Source organism: Muscardinus avellanarius, assembly GCF_963383645.1.
Source record: "Muscardinus avellanarius genome assembly, chromosome: 16".
In the NCBI taxonomy this organism is placed as follows: Eukaryota; Metazoa; Chordata; class Mammalia; order Rodentia; family Gliridae; genus Muscardinus; species Muscardinus avellanarius.
In genome coordinates, this window is record NC_137802.1 from 57944219 (window position 1) to 57969621 (window position 25403).

The 25403-nt window shown below is 37.8% G+C and overlaps 1 protein-coding gene across 3 annotated transcripts in view; it reads left to right on the plus strand.

The window, feature by feature from the left end:
• Positions 1–25403, plus strand: part of TANC2 (tetratricopeptide repeat, ankyrin repeat and coiled-coil containing 2) — a gene marked incomplete at both ends in the record, with an annotated part of 361064 nt that overhangs the window by 250664 nt on the left and 84997 nt on the right. For all 3 annotated transcript variants that reach the window (XM_080712438.1, XM_080712439.1, XM_080712440.1), the window contains one exon: positions 15910–16141. In XM_080712438.1, the coding sequence (XP_080568564.1) occupies positions 15910–16141 (232 nt within the window). The remainder of the gene's footprint in view (positions 1–15909; positions 16142–25403) is intronic.

Consider the following 25403-nt stretch of genomic DNA (forward strand, 5'->3'; position numbering starts at 1 on the left):
CCTGTCTCAGCCTCCCAAGTACTAGGATTATAAGTATGTACCACCATGCCCAGCTCTTATCTAAGTATTTCTAAATAATATTCATCTACTGTTATAACTTGACACATCATCTCTTGCTTCTTCTTAGGAATGGTGAGGAGCATAGCTCTTCACCAACCTCCAGTCATGCTCCCAATACAGTTAATCAAGATTTGGGGTTGAATCCCTATTACAATAGTTTAGTACTAGTACTGTGCAAACATGATTTTGTTTTTCCTGGGGTTTATGAAATGCCTCAGCTTAAAATTTGTTTACGTTTCTTCAAATATTTGGCTGGTTCATTCTATAAACCTTACTATATAACTTTATAAGATGCCTCTCAGTGCCACTCTTCACAATTATCAGCCACATATTTTTTCCTTAGACATATCTATCCTAGAGCTCAGTCTGGACTCAGTATACTCCTGAGGCTTACTACACCCTTTTTATCCCCAAAATTCCTATTCCTTACAGTTGGTAATTGATCTCATGTCTTCTTTCTTGACATGATTCCTCTTTTGGTAGAGTACATCCTCCAGTAGCTTTTTAGAAAAAAACGCATAGAACATAATTTTCTTTGAGATTTAACATTCCTAAAATCATTTTTATTCTATACTTATATTTTACTTTTTGTTTGACATAGTATCTCATTCTAAGTTTAAAAAAAAAATGTTTTCGCTCAAAACTTTGAAGGTATCACTCCATTATCTTGAGCTTCCAAAATTGCTATTAAATAATCTGGTACTATTCTTTTTGAAATCCTTTCTGTATACCTTTATCTCTCCAGAAGCTTTTAGGATCTTTTTATCACCACTGTTCTTGAGTCCTTTTTTATCTCTCTCATTTGTTATGTGGTACACAGCAAGCTCTACCTTTAATTTGGGGAAATGTTTTTATATTATTTGTTGATAATTTCATGTGTTCTCTTCTATTACTCCTTTTAATCAAAAATTAGATTTCCTATTCAGATAATCTAGTTTTTTCTTAACTTTTCTATTTTTCATATTCTGGTTTTTAGTTTTGAGTTATTTAGGGTTTTCGGTATCTTTTTTGTTTTGTTTTGTTTAGTACACCTTTATAGATTTTTTTCAACACTATCTTCCAACCCTTTTACAAAAAAAAATTTTATTTTGGTTATTATTGTCTTAATTTCCAGTAGACTTCTTTGTCTGCAGTCATCCCCTTCTTTTTAGCACTGTGTTCTTATTTTTTGCCTGCAATGTATTCTCTTTTCCACAATGGTTATTCATTGAAAAGTCAATCATTAGTCCAGGCATCATGGTACATATCTGTAATCCTAGTACTTGGAAGACTAAAACAGAAGTATCACTGGCTAAAGGACAATCTCAGCAAGTAGTGAGACTCATCAACATAATGAGACCCTGTTTCAAGATAAAAACACAATAAAGCTGGGGGTATAACTCATAGGTTGAATGCCCTGGGTTCAGTCCCCAGTACCACAAAAAGAAAAGAATCTAATCATTAGAAATACCCAAAAGTCAGTAACCAAAAGTTTTATTTCTTATACTATTCATGTAATCTAGCAACAAATCTATCAGTCTCTTGTCTGAGAATATACATCATGGTGCCAGCATTCTTGGGCTGAGGAGAGAGGCCTGAGGTTTCACCATTCTGCAGATTGAAGCCCTTTGTTTTCAGCCTTGCACCTGGTTCCTACCTTGCTCTGTGTTTGCTGACCTAAGTCTAGATTGCATCTTGTTTAGTCTCTCTAGCAAGTATCATTCTCTTTCCTGTGGGTGTTGCTAAGGTCGTCACCAGGCTGTGAGGTGGAGATTTGGGAATCTAAATTTTACAGAAACTCTTCTCAGCTCCTTTCCCACCCTGACCTTCCACAGTCCCTGGTGCTTCTAACTCACTATGCTTTTCTGAAGTTTTACAAATCATCTTTAATATTATAAAGTTCTAATTTTTTCATGGAAATACAGTCTGAGAGTCAGAAGCAGCTGTTTCTCCAAACTACATGATTAATCATACACACTGATCTTTAAGTGGACTTCTGTAAATAGCCAGAAATTTCTCTCATGTTCATTGATAACTTACTGTAACTTTAAAAATGTTATTTTCTGAATAGCCCTGTGTAAATTGTTTCTAGCATCTTCCTTTTTAGAATAAACAGAATACATGTCATAAAAATACATGAATGTTGAAGAGTTTCCAGCATCAGTCATTCCATTACTCACTTAGAATACAAGTTTAAAGAGCAGTAGTAATGCCAGGCGTGGTGGCGCACGCTTGTAATTCCCGCGCTTGGGAGGCAGAGACAGGAGGATCGCGCAGGTTCGAAGCCAGCCGCGCGTGCTGGCTTAGGAGACCCTGTTTCCAAATAAAAATGTAAAAATAGGTCTGGGAGTGTAGCCCGGAGGTAGAAGGGCTTCCAGGAACCCCAGTACCACCAAAAAAAAAAAAAGAAAGAAAGGAAAAAAAAGAGCAGTAGTAATACAGAACAAAAGATAACTAAGTGAACAAAGCAAACACAGTCTGTGCATTCCATAGCCCACATTCTCACGGTGGGAGGGCAGAAAACAAACAGATGCAGTGTGTCAGATGGCAACTGCAGATAAAAATCACAGAGAATTAAGTCGCTCTACTTGCTATGTCTTAGTCCCTCTTCCATGAGAAGTCAGTGATATCTACGTTCGTTATTTGAAAAATATTAAGTCTTATAAGAGGCGAAGCTAGGGGCTATTTATACTTAAAAGAGCACATTTTAAATTTCGTGATTGTGTCTTAAAGCAAAATATAAATTTTTTGTACCTGGAGATGGGATATTTTTAAATTTATATTAAACAATGTACAAGAAGTGGTCTCATATTAAAATTGAAGCTTTTAGCTGGGCATGGTGGTGCATACCTGTAATCCCAGTACTTGGGAGGCTGAGACAGGAGGATCTCAGGCTCACAACCAGCTCAGCAATTTAGGAAGTCCCTCTGCAACTTAGTGAGATCCTGTTTCAAAGTAAAAATTGAAATAGTACTTGGGGTGTATCTCAGAGGTAGAATGTCCTTGGTTTCAATCTCCAGCACCACAAAAAATGAAAAAATAATTGGTGACTATTTACACTTATTTGAAAAGTATACTTTTTTATTTTTCTGGTGGTGGTAGTACTAGAAATTGAACCCAGGGGCATTCTACCTCTGAGCTACACCCCCAGCCCTATTTTATTTTTATTTTGCACACTTGGCCCCTCTGCTGTCTCATGTTCTGACTACTGGATTATATTCTGCGTGGTTCCCTTTTTTGTGTTTTTGTTCGTATGTATCTTCACTGCTTTGTTTTTCTTATCAAGGAGCTGCCTTCTCTCAGTAGTTGGTTTTCGTTTGTTATGTCTATTTTATTTTTATTTTGAAACAGGAGTCTCACTACGTTCTGAGGCTGTCCTTGAATTTGCAGTTTTCCTGTCTTAGCCTCCCAAGTACTGGGATTCCAAGCATGTACCCCATGCCTAGCTAGACATTAACTTTTAAGTGAAATTTTCAATAAATTAGTATTTTGATGAGTTAGACTAATATACAAAACTGTCTTAAAATCTTTTGATCTCTCAGAGTTATTTGTGTCTGTTTGTATTTCATGATGGTCTTGCTTCTTCCTATGCTGCTAAATAATTGTGAACACTGAGGAGCTTTTGAATTTTAGAATAGTTTTATTTATCAAAAAATGAAACTTACACTTGAAGTACAACAGGTTTTCTATTCAGCATCTCTCAAGTATATCTCCACTTAACACTGCGTGTTTCTTCTGAGGATTCATCAGAATAGAGAGATACGGAGCGTCACTCAGGGCCTTGTTCAAGAGGGGAATTTAACTAGAATGGCAGTAGTGTTTAAGGTTTGGCTCTGGGGCTGGTCTTATGTCAGGCATGAAGAATTCACAGGACTAGAGACATTGGCTTCTATTTACTGAGGACTTCATATGTGCTGGGACTTCATATTACTTACATTATTCTTGTTACCTTGCTTCTCCATTCTCACCTTCACCCTAAGAGTTAGTCATTATCATCCTTAGTTTACAGGTGAGGAAACTGTGGCTCCAGTGACTTAAATTTTTCCAAGGTCATACTTTTTAAAAATGCCACCTCTATGAGGTGAATACCAGCTTTGAATCCTACCTCTGATATTTATTAACAGTCTGACCTTGGAAAGATTAAAATACTCATCCTATAAATGAGGAAGCAGGCACCAAAAATAAATAATGTTCTTGAGAAAACAAACTAGTACCTGACAGAGGACTGAGTCAGGGCCTAAGCCTGAGGCTGGCAGGCTTGAAATTTGAGGATTTTAACTGCTGCTGCCCTGCTAGTGCTACAGAAAGGACTTTTGTTTAGTGTGCTTGTAGAACATCCTTCAGTCGTTGAATTTGGCTTCAAAACAAGAAAATTGGATGAAGGTACACCTTTCACTCATTTTGTTGACCTAAAATTCTTCAAAAAAAAAAGGTTTCTATGCAACTTCAAGTTCCTGTCACAACTTGCCTTAGGCAAATTGTCACTGACTTAATCCTTGGATGAAGATACTGATACATATGGCATGAGCTAATTTGAGTAACCAGATAATTTTAAGAAGTATAACAGAGATACAAAAAATAAAGTTTTTTTCCAAAAAACTCTGTTTAAGAAAAAAGTCAAAATGTCATTTTTGCCAAGAAACTAGTATTGTACTGTATTGGGGAGACATCCAAGAATCATGCTTCTTCAGATTGTCACTTCTATTGTCAAAACTATCAGCCAAAGAGGTAATCATTTCATCAATCCTGTAATATTAAGCATGTTGAACAAAATCAGAAAATGTGAGACAGACAGACACACACACACACACACACACACACACACACACACAAACACACATACACGAGAGGAGAAAGGGAAATAGAAAACATAAAACAACATAAAATTTCATTTTCATTGCTCTGGCTGTTTTTGAAAATATTTACAATTAGACCCATACTAAACAACATATATCCTATAAATGATGTTTGTTATAATTTGTCTTGGACTTTTCTTCTTTGAAAATTAACACCGTAGTTTAATAGGTCCAGGTTTCATCTACATTCAGAGCAATGATTATGCGAAAACAACCATATGTAAATGTCAATTTCAGTGTTCCCCTAGATTGGGCCAGTGTTTAAATGGTCACCACTGTATCTGCACCTTCTAGCATAATGCTTTACACATAAATATTTATTAAAAAAAAAACTAAATGAACTATAGTTAGTCTCTACTGAAACCTGAATAGTCTCTATTTGTTTTTGCTATTTTGTATTTTGCTATAAAGTGGGCAAATGGTTCCTTATTACTAGAGTGAAATCCAAGCTCCTTTCTTAAAATACCACATGAAATGTAGTGAAAGTGCCTTTGCTTTTGTATTCCTATCCCTGGCTAAATATTTGGGGCCAGATAATTCTTTGCATGTGGGCTTGTGGGGTGCTGGTGTTTTCCTGTTACTGAAGGATGGTTAGAAGTGTCTTTGGCCTCCATCTATTACTCCTCGTAATCTCTCAGCCCCCCACTATGAAAACCAATGTCACCAGACATTGCCCAGTGTTCCCTGGCAGCAAAACCACCCCCATTTGGAAACCCTCCACTCTCCACTCACACTGTTGCCATGCTAAAATTGATTTCAGTCCCTGGAAAGTGTAAATCTGTGTCTTCTAGGGCCTTTTCACATAGTGTTTCCTCTGCCCAGCCCTGGCACGCCCAGAGGCACTCCTCACATCCTCCCATCTCAGCTGAGGTATTGCTTCTGAGAAGCCTTCCCTGGCCACTCCTGTCACCTGCAGGTGTCCTTGCTCTGGGTTGCCACAACACACTCTCTTTCCTCTTTAATACTCATCTCACTTACACTGTAACATGCTTAATTGCCTCTCTTTCCTGCTGAGCTGTGAAGGGCAGGCTGATCATATTCCAGAACCTAGCACAATGCCTGGCACACAGTGGAGGTTCAGTTTGATATTTGTGAATGAGTAAAATATCAATATTTTCCACTATGAATTTTAGGGCATTCTGTTAGGTGCCTATTCATAATAATAAATTCTAACCAATTTATTATATCAAATCTAAATCAGATTCATCTGCCCCAGGAATGAATCTTGGTAGAGTCTGGAATTTCACGAGTCCTCTGAGACAGAATTTTATAAACTCTAGATTAAGTACACTTAAGGCTATTCATTGTGCCAGTCCTACTCTGTAGGAATCCATGTTAACTAAGTAAATTAGTCCTTGCTTTTAAGATTTGTACTTGATATTGGTCCTAAGTTCCTTTGGCTCAAATAGTCAGTAATCTATAATTGAATAGTAATAATCTATGGGGCACAGCATTTAGGTCTAGAATTACAACAAAGCTAATCATTAGCTTGAGTTCTGTTGCAGCTAATTAAACAGCAGTGCTCTAACTACCCAGTGTTGAAGCATACTATAAAGCCTCTATATACGGAACAGGGTGATACTGGTGCATGAAGAGAATAGATTAAAGGAATAGTAAGAAAAAATTCACACTTAGACCTAACTATGCGTGGGTATTTAGTACATGGCAAAGGCAGGATCTCAAGTGCCTGAAGTGAAGGTAGGCTTTTTAATTAAATTATGCAAGGACAAATACACACACACACACACACACACACACACACACACACACACACATATATATATATATATATATATATATATACACACTAAATATGAGCACTATAGTAATCCATAGCTTATACCATGCACAAGAATAAACTCCAAATGGATTAGGAATCTAAATATAAAAACTGGAAGCCGGGCGTGGTGGCGCACGCTTGTAATCCCCGCGCTTGGGAGGCGGAGACAGGAGGATCGCGCAGGTTCGAAGCCAGCTGTGCGCGCTGGCTTAGGAGACCCTGTTTCCAAATGAAAAGGGTTAAAAAATAGGTCTGGGAGTGTAGCCCGTGGGAGTGTATCCGGAGGTAGAAGGGCTTCCAGGAACCCCAGTACCACCAAAAAAAAAAAAAAAAAAAAAAAAAAAACTGGAACCCACAAAATGGGAAAAAATATTTGTAAGCCACACATACTTAAAGCATTAATATCCAAATTATAAGGAACTCAGGTCTGTAGCAAGGAAATATCCCAATTGAAAATGAGCAAAAACTGGGGGTAATGGCACATGCCTGTGATTACAGTATTTGGGAGACTGAGACAAGAGGATCACAGATTCAAGGAAAGCCTCAGCAAGTAGTGAGACTCATCAACCTAGCAAGACTCTGTTTCAAAATAAAAATAAATAGGGCTAGGGTATAGCTCAGAGGTAGAACACCAATGGGTTCAGTCCCCTAGTAACACACACACACACACACACACACACACACACACACACACACGGGGACAGAGAACCTTGCTATATTGGGACCTGGAATATCCTCAAAAGGCTCGTGTGTTAAAGGCCTAATCCTCAGCTTGGTGCTATTGGAAACTATTGCAAGACAGAAACATTTTTATTTCTTTTCTCTTTTTTTCCCCCGTTCATGTGTGTGTGTGTGTGTCGGGATACTAGGAATTAAACCAGTGGCATTCTAACTCTGAGCTACACTCCCAGCCCTTTTTTGGTTTTGAAACAGGGTCTTGCTTCTAACTACTTGCTGAGGCTTCCTCAAACCTGTGATTCTTCTATCTCAGCCTCCCAAGTATTAGACTTACAAGCCTATTTCACTATTTCACCATGCCCAACTGAAAGATGAAACCTTTTAAGTGGTGGGGACTGGCAGGAGGTCTTTGTCTGGTCCCTGGAGGTGTGCCCTTAAAAGGGATAGTAGGACCCCAGCCCTTTCTGCTTTCTCTCTTTTGCTTGACAGCCATGAGGTCAGCAGCTTTGTGGCACCTTGTGCTTTTGCTGTGACGTACTGCCTTGTCATAGGCCCACAGCAATGAGACCAATCAGCAATGGGCAGAAACCTCTAAAACTGAGCCAGAATAAACCTTTTCATTTTATAAGTTGATTATTTTAGGTGTTTGTTACAGTAGCAGAAAGCTAACAAACACTTGAATAAGCATTTCTCAAAAGAAGACATACAAATGTCCAAAATCATTAGGGAAATGCAAATTAAATCCATGATAATATTTTATACCTATTAGAGTATCTTTTATCAAAAACATGAAAGATAACAAATGTTGAAAGATGTAGTGTTGAAGGGTGGTTGTACATTGTTGATGTGAATGTAAATTAGTACGGCCATTATGGAAAACAATATGGTAGTCCTGCAAAAAACTAAAAACAGGACTGGGGGTGTAGCTGAGCAGTAGAATGTTTGCCCAGACTGTGTAAGGCCCTACATTGAATTTCTAGCTTCACAAAAATAAAAAATAAAAATAGAACTACCATATGATCTAGTAATTGCTATTCTGGATATATCTAAAAGAACTAAAATCAGTTATGTTGAAGGAGTATCTACACTTCCATGTTCATTGCAACACTGTTCACAACAGCCAAAAAATATGGGACCAACCTAAGTATCTGTCAGCAATGAATGGAAGGCTGTGTAGTTTTTATACAGTGGAATAGCATTCAGCCTTTAAAAAAAGAAAATCCTGCCTTTGCAACAACATAAATAAATCTGAAGCATGGTATTATAAGTAAAATAAGGCAAGCACAGTGAGATAAGTGGAATCTGAAAAGGATGAACTCATAGAGGTAAAAGTAGAATGATCATTACCAGAGGGTGCAGGTGGAGGTGGAGAAGGAAGGAAACAGGGAATTGGTAATCAAAGAGTACAAAGTTTAAGATCCAAGAAATACATTTCAGGATCTATTGCACAGCAGGATGGCTACAAAATAGCTAAGAGAATAATGTGTATGTTAATTTGCTTTACTTAATCATTCCATATTGTGTATATATATTATTACACTGCATCCCATCAATGTATATAATTATGATTTGTCAATGAAAAATAATAGTAATAACTTTAAAAATCTGTCACTTGTTAAGTTTTAGCATAGTATCAAAGAAGAAGGTCCATAGTACCAAAGAAGAATTACCTAAAAAGGTTATTTAAACACATGTGTGTGAGCCGGGCGTGGTGGCACACGCTTGTAATCCCTGCGCTTGGGAGGCAGTGACAGGAGGATCGCGCTGGTTCGGAGCCAGCCTCACTGGGTTAAGAGACCCTGTTTCCAAATAAAAAATATAAAATAGGTCTGGGAGTGTAGCCCGGAGGTAGAAGGGCTTCCAGGAACCCCAGTACCACCAAATAAATAAATAAATAAATAAATAAATAAATAAATAAATACATGTGTGTGTAAGAGACTGGATTTTATATAACAATATATAAAGTATATATAATATATACATATCTTGACAATATATGTCTTGAATATATATAAACTTTCCTCATATCATTCAAACTACTATTTTTCCTACATATTAAATATGCAGAGGTAGATATTTTCTGAAATTTTTGTTTTGAAAAATAAATTATGAGGCCAGCATGGTAGTGCATACTAGTAATCCCAGTATTAGGGAGGCTAAGACAGGAAAATCTCGGGTTCGAGCCCAACCTCAGCTACTTTGTGAGACCCTTTGCAACTTAGTAAAATCCTGTTTCAAAATGCATAACAAATAGGGCTGGGGTTGTAGCCTGGAGGTAGAATGCTCCTGGGTTCTATCCTCAGTACCAAGAAAAAAAAAAAGAAAAGAAACTGTGTTCATAAAAATATGTTATGAGATGTCAGTATGAGTATGTTTATTGTTATTTTAAGCAAATCAATAAACATTTAAGAAAAACTATTCATAGCAAACACCACAGCCCTTTATATTTAGAGGACCCCTTCCTCCCAACACATCACCCTTCAAAGAGACTTCTTGAAAGAACTCAGGCGCCAGCCTGAGGGAGAGCCTAGTGACTCAAACTAGGACAGATGGAGCAACAAAATAGAAGACTGTATTAAAACCAGTAGAGTAAAATAAGCCCATCCTTACTAAATAATTAAATCAAGTTATTTCTTCTAGTAGGATTCTTTTTTTGTGTGTGTGGTACTGGGGGTGGAACCCAGGGCCTTTTCTACCTCTGGGCTATACTCCCAGACCTATTTTATACTTTATTTGGAAACAGGGTCTCACAAAGTTGCTGAGATCCTCACTAAGTAGCTGAGGCTGGCTTCAAACCTGTGCGATTCTCCTGTCTCAGCCTCCCAAGCGAAGGGATAACAAGCATGTGCCACCATGCCCGGCTTAGTAGGATCCTTAATTAACAAATGTCAAAAGAAGGAAATAGAAAATCATTAAGCAAACATCACAGTAAGCATTAGGGAGGCTGAGACAGGAGGATCATGGTTCACAGACAGCCTCAGCTACTTTGTGAGGCCTTTTGCAACTCCGTGACACCCTGTTTCAAAATAAAGAATAAAAAATCAGGCTCAGGGGATAGCTCAGAGGTAGAATACCCCTGGGTTCCATCCCCAGTACCGCTAAAAAATAAAAAATTATAATTATTATTATATTATTATTATTACTATTATTATTATTATTATTTGGTGGTACTGGGGTTCCTGGAAGCCCTTCTACCTCCGGGCTACACTCCCAGACCTATTTTTACATTTTTATTTGGAAACAGGGTCTCCTAAGCCAGCGCGCGCGGCTGGCTTTGAACCTGCGTGATCCTCCTGTCTCTGCCTCCCAAGCGCGGGGATTACAAGCGTGCGCCACCACGCCCGGCTACTACTACTACTTACTACTAGTACTACTACTACTACTACTATTATTATTATTATTATTATTATTATTATTATCATTATTATTATCATTATTATTATCATTATTATTATTACAGGTAAGATCCACTGATGGTTACTGAAATCAAGGAGCAAAGCTTTCATCTCTAATCCCAGTTCTTGGGAGGCTAAAGGACAGGTGGATCTCAAGTTTAAAGTCAGTGAGCAGTAGCATAGCAAGATTTCATTTCAAAAATAAAAAATAAGCCGGGCACGGTGGTACACACCTGTATTCCCAGTACTGGGGAGGCTGAGAAAGGAGGATCACAGGTTCAATACCAGCCTTAGCAACTTAGCAGGCGAGACCCTCTTTCAAAATAAAAAATAAAATAGGGCTGGAGGTGTAGCTCAGAGGTAGAATTTCCCTGGGCTCAATCGCTAGTGCCATAATAAATAAATAAATTACATAAGTATTTTTAAAAGCTGGGGATGTAGCTTAGCAATAGAATGACCTGGGTTCAGTCCTCAGTACCACCACCAAAAAACAAACAACAAAAAATCAACTTTGAGGAGAAAAAGTATTTGCATAGATTCAAAAATATATTCCCCAAGATATTTCTTAACAACAAAAGGAATGATAGGAGCTTTACAGTGAAGAAACCTGGCAAACCTTACCCTCAGCCAAGTGAACAGCCTTACCAGTAAGACATGAGAATATTAAGAACCCCACGATAATGGTCCATCAAGGACACAACAATGTTTCTGTGGGTTTTTTGCCCAAAAAAAGTCTCAGATCATCAGATAACATCAAACTCAAATTAAGAGACATTCAACAAAATAACTAATCAATACCCTTTGAAAATGTCAGGTTTGTAGAAGATGACATCTGAGGCTCTCTTACAGATGAGGAGTCTGAGGAGAAGCAACTAAATGCCATAAGGGGCCTTGGTAGAATACTGAACAGGAAAGGTCACAATGGACAGACTGTAGCATTTGAATAATATCTTTAGGTAATATCACGATGCCATGTGAATTTACTGGTTTTGATCATTATGCTAAGGTTATATAAGATGTTAATAATAAGGAAAGCTGGATGAGAGATAAATGGAAACTCCGTGTACTACTTTTGCATTATTTTTATAAATCTAAAATTACCTAAGTACAAAGTTAAAAAAATAAATAATCCTACTGCCAAAAAATAAAAAAGGTAGAACTTCAAACTGGAAAATTACTGAGGCAAAACCTAAGCCTGGGAGCTATTCTTAGCTTCCCATCACAGAGTGGAGATTAGAATCAGAATTGAGGGACAAGAGAAAGTAGTTATTTACAGTGAGCCTCCAGGGCTAGAAATATTAAAAACCAAGCATTAAGAGTTGAAGGTTGTGCTGGTTAGGAAATCGTCAGTTGGTGGGAAGGGAGAGGAAACTCATGACGTGATAAAAAGGAAGAGGCCTAACATAAGAGTATGAGACTTCTAAGCCCTGGGGGAACAGCAGTTGTAGCCCAAGTATTTAAACGATGCAAATGGCCGGGGCATGGTGGCTCAGTTTATAATCCCTGCGCAAATAGGGCTGGGAGTATAGCCCGGAGGTAGAAAGCCTCTGGGTTCCACCCCCAGTATCAATAAATAAATAAATAAATAAACAAACAAACAAACAAATTATGCAAATGCCACTCATTATGCAATCTATATTTTCTATCTAAATATGAATTCCAGATATTCAAAGCTACTCTTTGGCATTGATTGTGTGTGTGTGTGTGTGTGTGTGTGTGTGTGTGTGTGTGTGTGTTTTATGGTGTTGGGGATTGCACCCAGGGCATTCTACTTTATGTATGGTAAATTTTATCATTTCTTGGATAGGGCCTTAAAGCAAAAGATATACACAAGGCAAGGCTATGCTGACTTCTGCTCTTCTGTCTATACAGCCTGCAGGCCTCCCCTTTTCTTTCCTCCTTCACAGGAATAACATAAAACTAACTTACTGCCTTCTTCCAAAGAATTCCTGCAGCTCTAGTATATACGCTATTAATGCAGCGCTCTTCTGTACTGTTGTTTTAATAAAAATCTTAGAGATTTAACATGAAACCTGAAATCGAAAAAATAATAATGTAAGAAAGACAGTAGCTAAAGACAAGTCATTTTGACAAATAATTCACCAAGGAGAAAAGTTTACCTGCTGATTCTTTGGAGTAGACTAATTCTAAGCCACTTCCTAGATGTTGTAATAATGGTTACTATATATGGTGAAGAAGATAACGTCCTCAGCTGTAGAGAATACTTGACACATCTGTCACTGAGTGAGCTAGGCATGGTGTGGCGCAAGAGAATCACAAGTTCAAGGCCAGCCTGGGCAACTTAGCAAGACCCTGTTTCAAAACAAAAGCGTTTAGCCGGGCCAGCCGTGCGCGCTGGTTTAGGAGACCCTGTTTCCAAATAAAAATGTAAAAATAGGTCTGGGAGTGTAGCCCAGAGGTAGAAGGGCTTCCAGGAACCCCAGTACCACCAAAAAAAAAGGGGGGGGTTAAGTGTTTGTCGCGCGCGCGTGTGTGTGTGTGTGTGTGTGTGTGTGTGTGTGTATTTGGTTTTTGTGGTGCTGGAGATTGAAACCAGAGCGTCGAACATGCTAGGCAAACACTATATCACTGAGTTACAACCCAGTTCTTTTTTTTTTCTTTATCTTTCTTTCTTATTTATTTATTTATTTATTTATTTATTTATTTATTTATTGGTGCTGGGGATTGAACCCGGGGGCATTCTACCTCCAAGCTAAACCTCCAGCTCTATTTTATCTTTTACTTGGAAATAGGGTCTCATTAAGTTGCTGAGGCTGGCCTCAAACCTACGATCCTCCTATCTCAGCCTCCCAGGTACTGAGTACAGGCATGTGCCACTATGCCCAGCTACATCCCAGCCCTTTGAACTTTTATTCTGGGACAGTGTCTCACTAATTTGCTCAGGCTGGCCTCTAACATGAGATCCTCCTTCCTCAGCCCCCTCAACAGCTGGAATGACATGGGATATGCCCTGCCAAGCTTTTTTTTTTTTTTGGGGGGGGGTACTGGGAATTGAACCCAGGGGTATTCTTCCTTCTAGCTACACCCCTAGACCTATTTTATTCTTTTGAAACAGGACCCTCACTAAGTTGCAGAGGGCCTCACAAATTGCTGAGGCTGGTTGCAAACCTGTCTCAGCCTCCCAGGCACTAGGATTATAAGCATGAGCCATCACACCTGGCTCAAGCTTGTTTTTGTACATAGAAAAACTTTTGGACATTATCAGTAGACGATTTTAGAGAAGTATAAAATGTTTTGACAGATTTATATACATATGCATACTACATAGGTACTTTGAAGTGTTTAGTAAATAACTTTTTTTGATCCACATTGCAAATCTCAGGAAGATGTTGAATGATTTTTCTGCCTGAATTCTGCAAAGGAATTGAGATTTTATATTTGGAATTCCTGAGAAATACTTAAAAGAGAGGCAAGCAGAGCATGGTGGCGCATGCCTGTAATCCTAGTACTTGGGATGCTGAGACAGAAGGATTGTAGGTTTAAGGACAGTCTCAGCAAGTAGTGAGACTCTCATCAACCTAGTGAGATCCTGTTTCAAAAAATATATATATAATAAGGCTGGGGGTATAGTTCCGAGATAGAATGTCCCTGGGTATTTTCTTTTGTTTACCAATAAACAGAAGAAAAATAAATAAATAAAATAGGGTTGAGGGTATATTCTGGAGGTAGAAGGCCCCTAGGTTCCATCCCTAGTAACACAAGACAAATAAATAATAAATAAGTAAGTAAGTAAGTAAGTAGCTGGGGCTGACTGTGAACTCTGATCCTCCTGTCTCAGCCTCCCAAGTACTAGGATTACAAGCATGTGCTACCATTCCCAGCTCCTATTTTATTTTTTATTTGAGAATAGGGTCTTGCTAAATTGCTGACAGCTTCACTAAATTGCTGAGGCTGGCTGCAAGCCTGCCATCCTCCTGTCTCAACCTCCCAAGTACTGGAATTACAAACATGCACAACCATGCCCAGCTGCCATTTTGTTTTAATTTGGAAACAGTTTCACTATGTTGCCGATGCTGGCTTTGAACTGCAATTTTTCTATGTCAGCCTCCCAGGTACTGGGATTATTGGCATGTGCCACCACACCTGGCTAAGCTAGTAGTTTAAAAAGTTGTACAGAAAATGTTTTAGAATAAAAATAATAAGGTATACAGAGCTTTGATGATGGGGATGATGAGTGGGAAGAGGAGGAGGAAGAGGATGCTGCTGCTGGCAGCAGCTGACTAAACTGATCATTTATTATATGCTGAGCACCATGCCAGAATCTTTCTGTCCATGAGTCTGTATCTCCCCTGCCAGCGTACATTTGCCATATAGTCCCATCACTCTACTGAGTAATAATGAGCCAGAGGAGCGGTCTAGAGTAAAATAACCTCTACAGGTTAACTCTCTGCTGGTTATTTCCTTGCCTCAAGAGCAAAGGAAAATAACAAGGAGATATGAAGTGAACTTTTTACAAATTTAGAACCAACAAAACCCCACACCCTAAAGCTCCAAGTTCTAGCCAAATAGCCCAGCCCCTGGATATCATTAAGGCTCATGCATTTCCTAAGTTCTTTGAATGTAAAACATGCATCTAGAAAAAAAAATTTACCCTTTTCTTTCTCTCTTTTATCTAATTCTGATACTCTCTTTCTACATGTTTGAGTTCTCAGGAAATATTTAGTGATGATTTTAAAATAGAATTATTTTGTCAGGCTTACTTTGTAACACAGCTGTATCAGAAAGTGATATAAACATATGCACTTACTGAGACTAGCATGACTTTTCCCTATTTTGTTCTAATGCTTTGTTTCAAGATTATTCTTTCCTATACTGCTCTGTGCTGAGTAAGTATTAGCAGTATTAATGTACAATTTGAGTCCCAGTCTTGCTTCCTATTTTCCTTTATCTTTTAATCCAGAATGGAAATTTAATTTTTATTTATAAATTTTAATTTTGGGTTATGATATACAGTAGAAATACTGTATTAAATTTCTGATCTTACATACCAGCCACTTGAGTTAGCTGCTTTCATTTTTACTTTAGAAGGTTAAGAAAACTGAGAGACAAAAAATAGTGTTTAGAAAATGATCATATAGTAACCATAGCTACCATTTTGGCTACTGACAAAAGTATTTGCATTCTCATCTTACTTTCGTAGGTGGTTGCCTATCACTATTGCCAAGCAGATAATGCTTACACTTGCCTGGTACCTGAATTTGTCCACAACGTTGCTGCCTTGCTCTGCCGCTCGCCTCAGCTGACAGCTTATCGGGAACAGCTTCTTCGGGAGCCTCACCTGCAGAGCATGCTCAGCCTTCGGTCCTGTGTCCAAGATCCCATGGCCTCCTTCCGGAGGGGAGTCCTGGAGCCTCTAGAGAATCTCCACAAAGGTACACAAAGGCTAGGGATGTCGCTCAGTGGAGAGCACTTACACAGAATGTGTAAACTGCAGATTCAATCCCCAGTGCCACAGAAACAAAACCAAAGAGGTGCAGATGAGGCCCAACGAGATGAAAAGAACACCAGGTCACCTGGGTCCTGCCACAGAAAGGACTACTTTTATCACATTGTCAAAACCAGATGTTTTATAGGTGATGCCCATATCCTGCAGGATACAGTTGATAGAGAAAAGATTTTGCTTGGAAGCAAACAAATTTCTGTAAGAACTATTTAACTAAAAAGACTTAATTTTGCTTCCAAGTTTAATTCATTCTTCTTATACTAAAGATAGTAGAGCTTCCGGTCCTTTCTGTAAAGGTAAAATAAGTTAGTAGAAGTTGAACTCCAGTTCAGAATAGTAGAGTTTCTATGGTCAGAAACTCTTTAGTCTATATATAATATTTTTATTATTTCATAAGTTCAGGTAAACACCCATGGTTATACCACCTTGTGTTTATACTAGAAATATTTTAATCATTGTACACTGTGAAAAATATTTACAAGGTATAAGAATATTTCATAGGACATAAATTATATCATGAAATGTATTTTTAAGTGAAAAAATTAAATGGACTCTATATCCCCCTAATCCTCATGCCTTTCCTCCCTTTTTCCTCTGCAGCTCTGGAGTTAGCTATGGCCCAAGTACAGCCCTCTCCTTAAAGATGCATATGCCTTTCTAGGTGTCTTTTCTCTATACGCTTGATGTTTTCTCAGTGTTAGAAGCCAAACAAAAGGATGGATCTGAGCAAGCATGAGAGTCCTGAATAATCCTCAAGTGGTGGTGGTGGTGGTAGCTGTTTTAACTAGTCCATTATAACTGTACATGTCAGTGAGATTTATGGTGATGCAGTCATATATGTACATAACATTTTTTGGTCTGTTCCCTTCCCCAGAACCTTTTTTTACCCTCTCCTTCTTCTTCCCCCAAATCCCTTTTCTCCTAAGAATTGGTCTTCTACTTTTCATGATGTCCTATTCTTCCTTTTTTCACTCTACCTTTTATATATAAGAGAAAATGTGCAGCCCTTGATTTTCTGAGTCTGGCTGATCTCATGTAGCATGCTGTTCTCCAGCTCTATTCATTTTTCCTGCAATTTTGTTCTTCTTTATGTCTTAGTGAAACCCCATTGTGTGAATATACCACATTTTCTTTATCCACTCATCTGTTGACAGACACCTAGGTTGGTCTGTTAAGACAGCATAACTTGCTATTGTGAATTGTGCTGTTATAAATATGGGTATGCATGTATCACTACAGTATTTTACTTTATTTTTGGAAATCTCCAGTAAAACACACACACACACACACACACACACACACACACACACACACGCATGCACGCATGCACGCATGCACGCACCTAGCAAGATTTATCAAGAAAATGAGAAACATAAATCAATAATATCAAGAATGAAGATGCGATACCACTATCGTTTCTAAAGAAAATAAAAGAAAACTAAGGGATTATAACAACTTTAAAATGATAGATTATCTCAAGTGGACAAATTGTTTTAAAACATACAACCTACCAGAGATGACTCAAAAAGAAATAGAAAATCTAAATAACACTTTAGCCGGGCATGGTGATGCACGCTTGTAATCTCCGCGCTTGGGAGGCAGAGACAGGAGGATCGCACAAGTTTGAAGCCAGCCATGTGCTGGCTTAAGAGACCCTGTTTCCAAATAAAAAGTATAAAATAGGTCTGGGAGTGTAACCCAGAGGTAGAAGGGTTTCCAGGAACACCAGTACCACCAAAAAAAAAAAAAAGACAAAAAAGAAAATCTAAGTAACACTTTATCGCCAGGCATGGTGGCACATGCTTGTAATAACAGCATTTGGGAGGCTGAGAGAGGAGGATCACAGTTTACAGAGACCCTATTTCAAAATAAAGAATAACAAATAGGACTGGTGGTGTAGCTCGGAGGTAGAATGCCCCTGGGTTCCATCCCCAGTACCTAAATAAATAAATAAATAAATAAATCTGTATCTATTAAGTTATAAAATCCCTCTGACCGGGAAAAGTATAGGTTCACATGTGGTTTAACTGATCAATTGTATCCAACATTTAAAGAAAAAATAATATCAATCTTATACAAATGTTTTCATAAAATAGAAAATTAGAGCATTTTAGTTTTTTTTAATTAAGCAAGCATAACATACACCAAAATATAAGGATCTTATAAGAAAAAAAAGATTATATATCAGTATTCCTCATTACCATAATAGTAAAATTCTGAAGAAAACTAGTAGCAAAATAATTAGTCCTGCTTGGTTAAGAATGTAATGTTATTTTAACATTTGAAAATTTATCAGTGTAAGCCAGGCATGGTGGCGCATGCTTGTAATCCCAGCATTCGGGAGGCTGAGACCAGAGGATCGTGGTTCACAGACAGCCTCAGCTACTTAGTGAGGCCCTCTGCAACTCAGTGAGACCAGGTTTCAAAATAAAAAATAGAGCAGGGGATGTAGCTTGGAGGTCGAATGCCCCTGGGATTCCATCCCCAGACCCGCCAAAAAAAAAAGAAAATTAATCAGTGTAATTTTTATATTAACAGAATAAAAAAGAACATCCATAAAATCATCCTAATAAATGCATAAAAGCATTTAGCAAAATACTATATAAATTAGCCGGGCGTGGTGGCGCACGCTTGTAATCCCCGCGCTTGGGAGGCGGAGACAGGAGGATCGCGCAGGTTCGAAGCCAGCCGCACACGCTGGCTTAGGAGACCCTGTTTCCAAAAATGAAAATGTAAAAATAGGTCTGGGAGTGTAGCCCGGAGGTAGAAGGGCTTCCAGGAACCCCAGTACCACCAAAAAAAAAAAAAAAATACTATATAAATTAACATAAAAACTTTACATACTGGGAATAGAAGGAAATTTAGTTTGATAAAGGGCAACTCCAAAAATAATACAGCTACTGATGAGTACTTCCTCCTAAGATCAAGAGCAAGACAGAGTTCTCTCGCTCTCACCAGTTATAGTTGACATTTCACTGGTGGTCCAAGCTAGTGCAATAAGAAAATAATAGAAAGATTGGAAAGGAAAAGGTAAAATCTTTTCTTTGCAAACATGATTGTTTACCTAGAAAGCTCTAAGGAAAGTCTATTAGAACTAATAAGTGCAAAGCTTTAAACTACCAGGTCAATATAAAAATACCTCTATATGTTACAAACAGTTGAAAATGAAAATTAAAAAGTAGTGTGTCGCCAGGCATGGTAGTGCGTGCCTGTAATTCTAGTACTTGGGAGGCTGAGACAGGAGGATTGCAGGTTCAGGGCCAGCCTCAGCAACTTAGCAAGGCTCTCTCAGCAACTTAGTGAAAGCCTGTTTCCAAATACAAAGTAAAACAAGACTGGGAGTATAGCTCAATGGTAGAATACCCCTAAATCCAATCCCCAGCACCACCACAACAAAAATAGTAATGATCAGTTCCTAAACATGAATGCAAATTCTTTGACACTCCTCTCTGAGAAAATTGGAATCTGTATCTCTTCTCGAGTCTGGGTGTGCTTCTGACTGCTTCAGCTAACAGAACACTGCAAAGTGATGCTTTGCGACATCTGAGGCCACGTCATAGATGACCCTGCAGCTTCCTTTTTGTTTGTGTTGCCATGTAAGAATTCTGGCTCCCTGTGAAGAAATATAAGCCATATGGAAAGTCTAGTTAACCATTGCAGTCTTCAAGCCATTTCATACTTGATACCTAATATATGAGTAAATAGGCCTCCAAATTATTCTAGCCCCCAGCCCTCACCATTCAGGACCCAATAGGTAGGGGATATAGTAATAGATAAGTGGAACAAATACTAATTTCAGTAGCATAAAAAACACATAATACTGAGCAATAAATTTGACAAAAGATCTCCAAAGTGAAAGCATGGTGAAACATTGCAGAATGAATTTAGTAAGTGAAAGATAAATGCTACATACATGGACTAGAAGATGTCAGTTTTTTCTCACATTAATCTGTAGATTCAGCATAATCCCAGTCAAAATCCCAGTAGGATTTAGAAAATCAAAGGACCAAGAATAGCCAAAACAATTTTGAAAAAACTTGGAAGACTGACAGTATCATTACAGAAAACTATAATAATCATGACAGGCAATGATGTTTTACTAAGTATTTAACAACCAGCTCAAGAGCAGGAAGCTGATTTGATGCATACAAAATTAGCAGTCAACTCTCATGAGCCATCTTGAGTCAACTCCAACACTCCACTGACAGGATGGTATTCACACAGTATAGAAAATAGAACAGTGGAACAGAATGGAGAATCTAGAAATAGACCCACACATAAATGCAATCTGTTAGTCTTCTCAAAGGTTCCAAGTCAACTTGGGAAAGAGAATTGTTACCAAGTGATATTGGAACCACTAGATAAACTTATGGAAGAGAAAATGAATCCCTCACACTGTACACAAAAAATAATATAAGGTAGATTATGGGCCTAAATAGAAAAGCTTAATCTCTAGAGCTAGCAGAAAAAAATAGGAAAATTCCTTCAGACTTTAGAGTAAATAAATATTTCTTAGGACATTTTTAAGGTAAAAAAAGACAAAATCAAAAATGTCTGCTCAACAAAAGATAACACTAAGAAAAAGAAAAGCAAGTTTCAAGAGGGAAAACAATACTCACATTTGTCCTCATGTGTGTTTGTATTTTTGTATGTGTGTGGTGTAAGATAAAAGGCACTTGGATCCACAATACCTAAAAGAGCACATACAAATGGCTCAATAATAAAAAGAGAATCCAATTTTATCAGGGAATGAGATCCTACTTCACATGCTTAAGAATGGTTAAAATTAAAAGGAATGTTCACCAAAATGTTGGTAAGGATGAAAAGAACTAGAACTCTCATAACTCTCATTTACTGCTGGTGGGACTTAATGGCACAACTTCTTCAGAAAACTATTTGGCAATTTCCTATAAAGTTAAATATACATCTGATTTATGACCAAGAAATTTCTATATGTTTATACAAAGGAAATTAAAATATCTACAAAAAATACTCATACAGAAATGTTTTTAGCAGCTTTATTCATAGTAATCAAAAAGTGGAAACAGCAGGGCATGGTAGCGCACACTTGTAATCCCAGTATTTGGGAGGCTGAGACAGGAAGATCACAGGTTTGAAGCCAGCCTCGACAACTTAGCGAGGCCCTCCACAACTTAATGAGACCGTGTTTCCAAATAAATAAAATTGGGCTGGGGGTTTAGCTCAGAGGTAGAATGCCTCTGGGTTCGATCCCTAGTGCCACACACAAAAAAAAAAGTGGAAACAAACCAAATACCCATTAACAGAATGAATAAACAAAGTACACGTTTGTTCAAGGAAAAACTTCTTAGTAATAAAAAGGAACAAACTAATTATACACTCAGTGATATAAATGAGTTTCAGAAATATTATGTTAAGCAAAAGAAGCAAGTGTAGTTTGCCATGTTAGAAATCAGAACAGGAGCCAGGCATGGTGGTACACGCTTGTAATCTCAGCATTCAGGAGGCTGAGATAGGAGGATCGTGGTTCACAGCCTTAGCTACTTAGGCCCTTTGCAGCTCAGTGAGACCCTGTTTCAAAATAAAGAATAAAAAATAGGGCTGGAGGTGTAGCTCAGAGGTAGAATGCCCCTGGGTTCCATCCCTAGTACTGCCAAGAAAGAGAGAGAGAGGGAGGAGGGAGAGCGCAAGAGCAAGAGAGCGCGCGAGCACACACAAGCAAGCGACAGAACATTGGTTGCCTGCTGAGAACTGACTAAAAGGGAACCTAAGGGAATTTTTTGAAGGGATGGAAATGTTTCAATCCAGGTGTTGGTTACATGAATACATGTGTATTTATCAATATTTATCAAAGCATACCATTGATATTCTCAATTCATTATATATAAACTTTATTGGAAATTTTTTTAAATAGATGTTTTTTAAAGTAGCTATAGATTTTTTTTCTCTGAAAGTTTCATAAAAAACACTTTAAGCCAGGTGTGGTGGCGCATGCTTGTAATCCCTGCACTTGGGAGGCGGAGACAGGAGGATCGCGCAGGTTCAAAGCCAGCCGTGCTGGCTTAAGAGACCCTGTTTCCAAACAAAAATATAAAATACGTCTGGGAGTGTAGCCTGGAGATCGAAGGGCTTCTAGGAACCCCAGTACCACCCAAAAAAAGAAAGAAAAAAAAAAAACACTTTCAATTTAGAGTTAGAAGCTAGGTTTCACATATATTTTTCTTCAAAAACTGAGTCACAGCCAGGAATGGTGGCACACTTCTGTAATCCCAGTACTTGGGACACTGAGACAGGAGGCTCACAGGTTGGAATCCTGCCTCAACAACAACTTAGCAAGGCCCTCAGCAACTTAGGGAGACCTTCTTTCATAGTAAGAAATAAAATAGGGTTCAGTGGTAGAATGTTCCTGGGTTCAATCCCCAGTACAAAAAAGTCAGCATTTTTTTCACAATACTTTAGGGTTCCACAAGTATAATAATTAGAACACACATACCCATAATCACACATAAAACAAATGAAAAACTTGTGAAGTTTCTCAATAGGCTTTTGCTTCATTCACCAAAATGGAACGAAAGGAGAAACTAATTTATTACCATAACTAAAAGATAATTTAGATATAATGAATAAAAATGTTACTTGGATCTTTTTTTCATTTTAATAATCTCTATATAATACACTAGTTCTGGGATCAGTTCTGACTTTATTACTGGTTGCCTTCCCCTGAAGTGTTCATTTTTTTTTCTTTTATATACCTAGATAAGGTCTTAGAACAGGATTATTAAAGGAAATAGTTCAAGTATTAAGTATTACATGTAATTGGGAACAATGGGGAATCCCTAGTGAATGTACATTTACAAGCAGTTAAAAACATCTCAATTCCATCTCCTCCGAGCATCTCTTCTTATTCCCCCAGGAATGGTCTGATTCCCACAGTTCCTCAGTCCTCTCTCTGATTGCACTCTTACAGTCATCTGAGTCGGTAGTACTGATCCTCCTATAGATGCTAAGGTGGGAGGTGAGGTTCTCATCGTACTTATGTAACAGTAACATTTAATAAATGCCTGGCTCATAGCAGCACACAAAGGATGCTCTAACTTGGTTAAATGAATGTATCTCTGATACTATAATAAAAAGAGAGTTTATGAAAAGCAAAGGGGAGAATGGGCTCCTAAGCACCAGTCCATTTAAAGTTTTTATAATTAGTTCATGACAAAAATAAGAAAATGGTGACTGCCTAGCACTTGTGTGGATGTATATATAATTTAGTTTTGCGCATGCAAAGTTTGGATGTGAACATGCAGAAACACTCTTGTAAGGCTGGTTGCATTTAAAAGACAAAGTCTAATGATCTTTAAGGTTTTATCTCAAATATATAATTGAGAAATCTTATTTAACTAAAAGATAAGGAATTGTTTTAGGAATAGTTTTCATTGTCTTACAGTATTAGTGATATTAGGAATTTTTTTGCATTTGTTCTGAATTCTTAAAAATATAATATCCCTAGATAAACTACTTATAAGTCCTTCAAAAGAAGAGGATAGTCTAATAAATAAAGCCAGGATTTGGAAGAAGGTCATTATTTTAAGAGGAAAAATACTCTTAAATGTATATATATTATCTATTATTCATGGGATTATACAGTATACGAGGAGTTTATGCAAATGAAGTTTTAATTATATTGGGAAATGAAGTATTTCATTCATCTAAATGTCTAGATCAGCCGGGCGTGGTGGTGCACGCTTGTAATCCCAACATTCGGGAGGCTGAGACAGGAGGATCGCAGTTTTTGGACAGCCACAGCTACTTAGTGAGACCCTGTTTCAAAATTAAAAATAAAAAAATAGGGCAGGGGGTGTAGCTCAGAGGTTGGATGCCCCTGGGTTACATCCTCAGACCTGTTTTTTTAAAAAATGTCTGGATCATATTTTAGAGCACATCTTTGATTTTTTTTTTGATGTTTGCAAAGTCCCCCCAATAAAAAAAATCTCTGTGGATACATTATTATCAGCCTTTTTCTCTACTTGAATACTTTGGCTTTTTTAGGACAAAACCTGGATGAAATTAAAGGAAGTTTAATTTAAGGATAGAGACACTGGTGTGTTAGTAAATTTTTAGCAGCCATTTGGAAAAGGAAGGCTGATTTTAACATTTCTGTTTTCATTGTGTAAATATTACCATCATAGCCAAATTTAAGCTACCAAGTGTTTTAAGAACCAGCTCTTGAAAATATTACCATGGGAAGGAAGCTCCAGCACACCACCGAGTAGACTGGTGATGGTGTTCAGCCAAGCAAATCCAAATTATAAAATCCCTCTATGGAAATTAAATACACATTTAGGTTTAAGGGAACCAGGGTCCTCAAAATCGAGAACATGCAAGCTCCCAATTCTTTGGGTAAATCCCACTTAGCTCAAAGCAGCTCTTCTTTTTCTTAAGCCTTTGAGCTCCCTAAAGAAATATTGTGTTTTCTTGGCATTTCATCATCTACAATGCCATTGCCATTAATGATCATTGTTAATAGTGAGCTAGAATTCATAGTTCACTTTTCATAAAAAGTCACCATATGAAAGTAATAGTTAAAAATTGAGAACTAGCATAGTATTTAGGATATTTAAATTAAGTTTCTTTATACAAAGTTGTGCTTTAGGAATAATGATTTATTAGTCCTTTTAAAAGACCTGTACATCTTCAAATGTGAAAACAAAATAGCATGTGTAATTTGTTTTTTTACTCTTAAAGGCAAAAAAGCAAATATACAGAACTTCACAACCTCTTTATTCTGAAACCAGTCTCATTTTCTTTTTCTTCCTCAGATAAAGCCTGTTTCTTATGTCAGACATCTAATGACTTCTTGCTTTCTACCCACTGCTTTCTCCCTTTAGAACCTGTAAGGTCCTACTAACCAGTAACTTTTATTTAATCCTCATAATTAATTTATACTAAAATATCCATTCACTTTAAGGAGTGTGTAGGGGGGAGATGAAATAGAACCCACAGAGAGAGACTGGAGATGAAATGGAAGCCAGGGGCGTTCTACCTCCAAGCTACACCTCATTTGGTTTTTACTTTGAAGCAGGGACTCACTAGGTTCCTGGAGTCTCACTACATTGTGTAGGCTCTCCTCAAACCTGACATCTTCGTGTTTTAGCCTCCCAAGTACTGGGATTACAGCTGTGTGTGCCACCATGCCCCACTTCAATCTAAGGACTTAT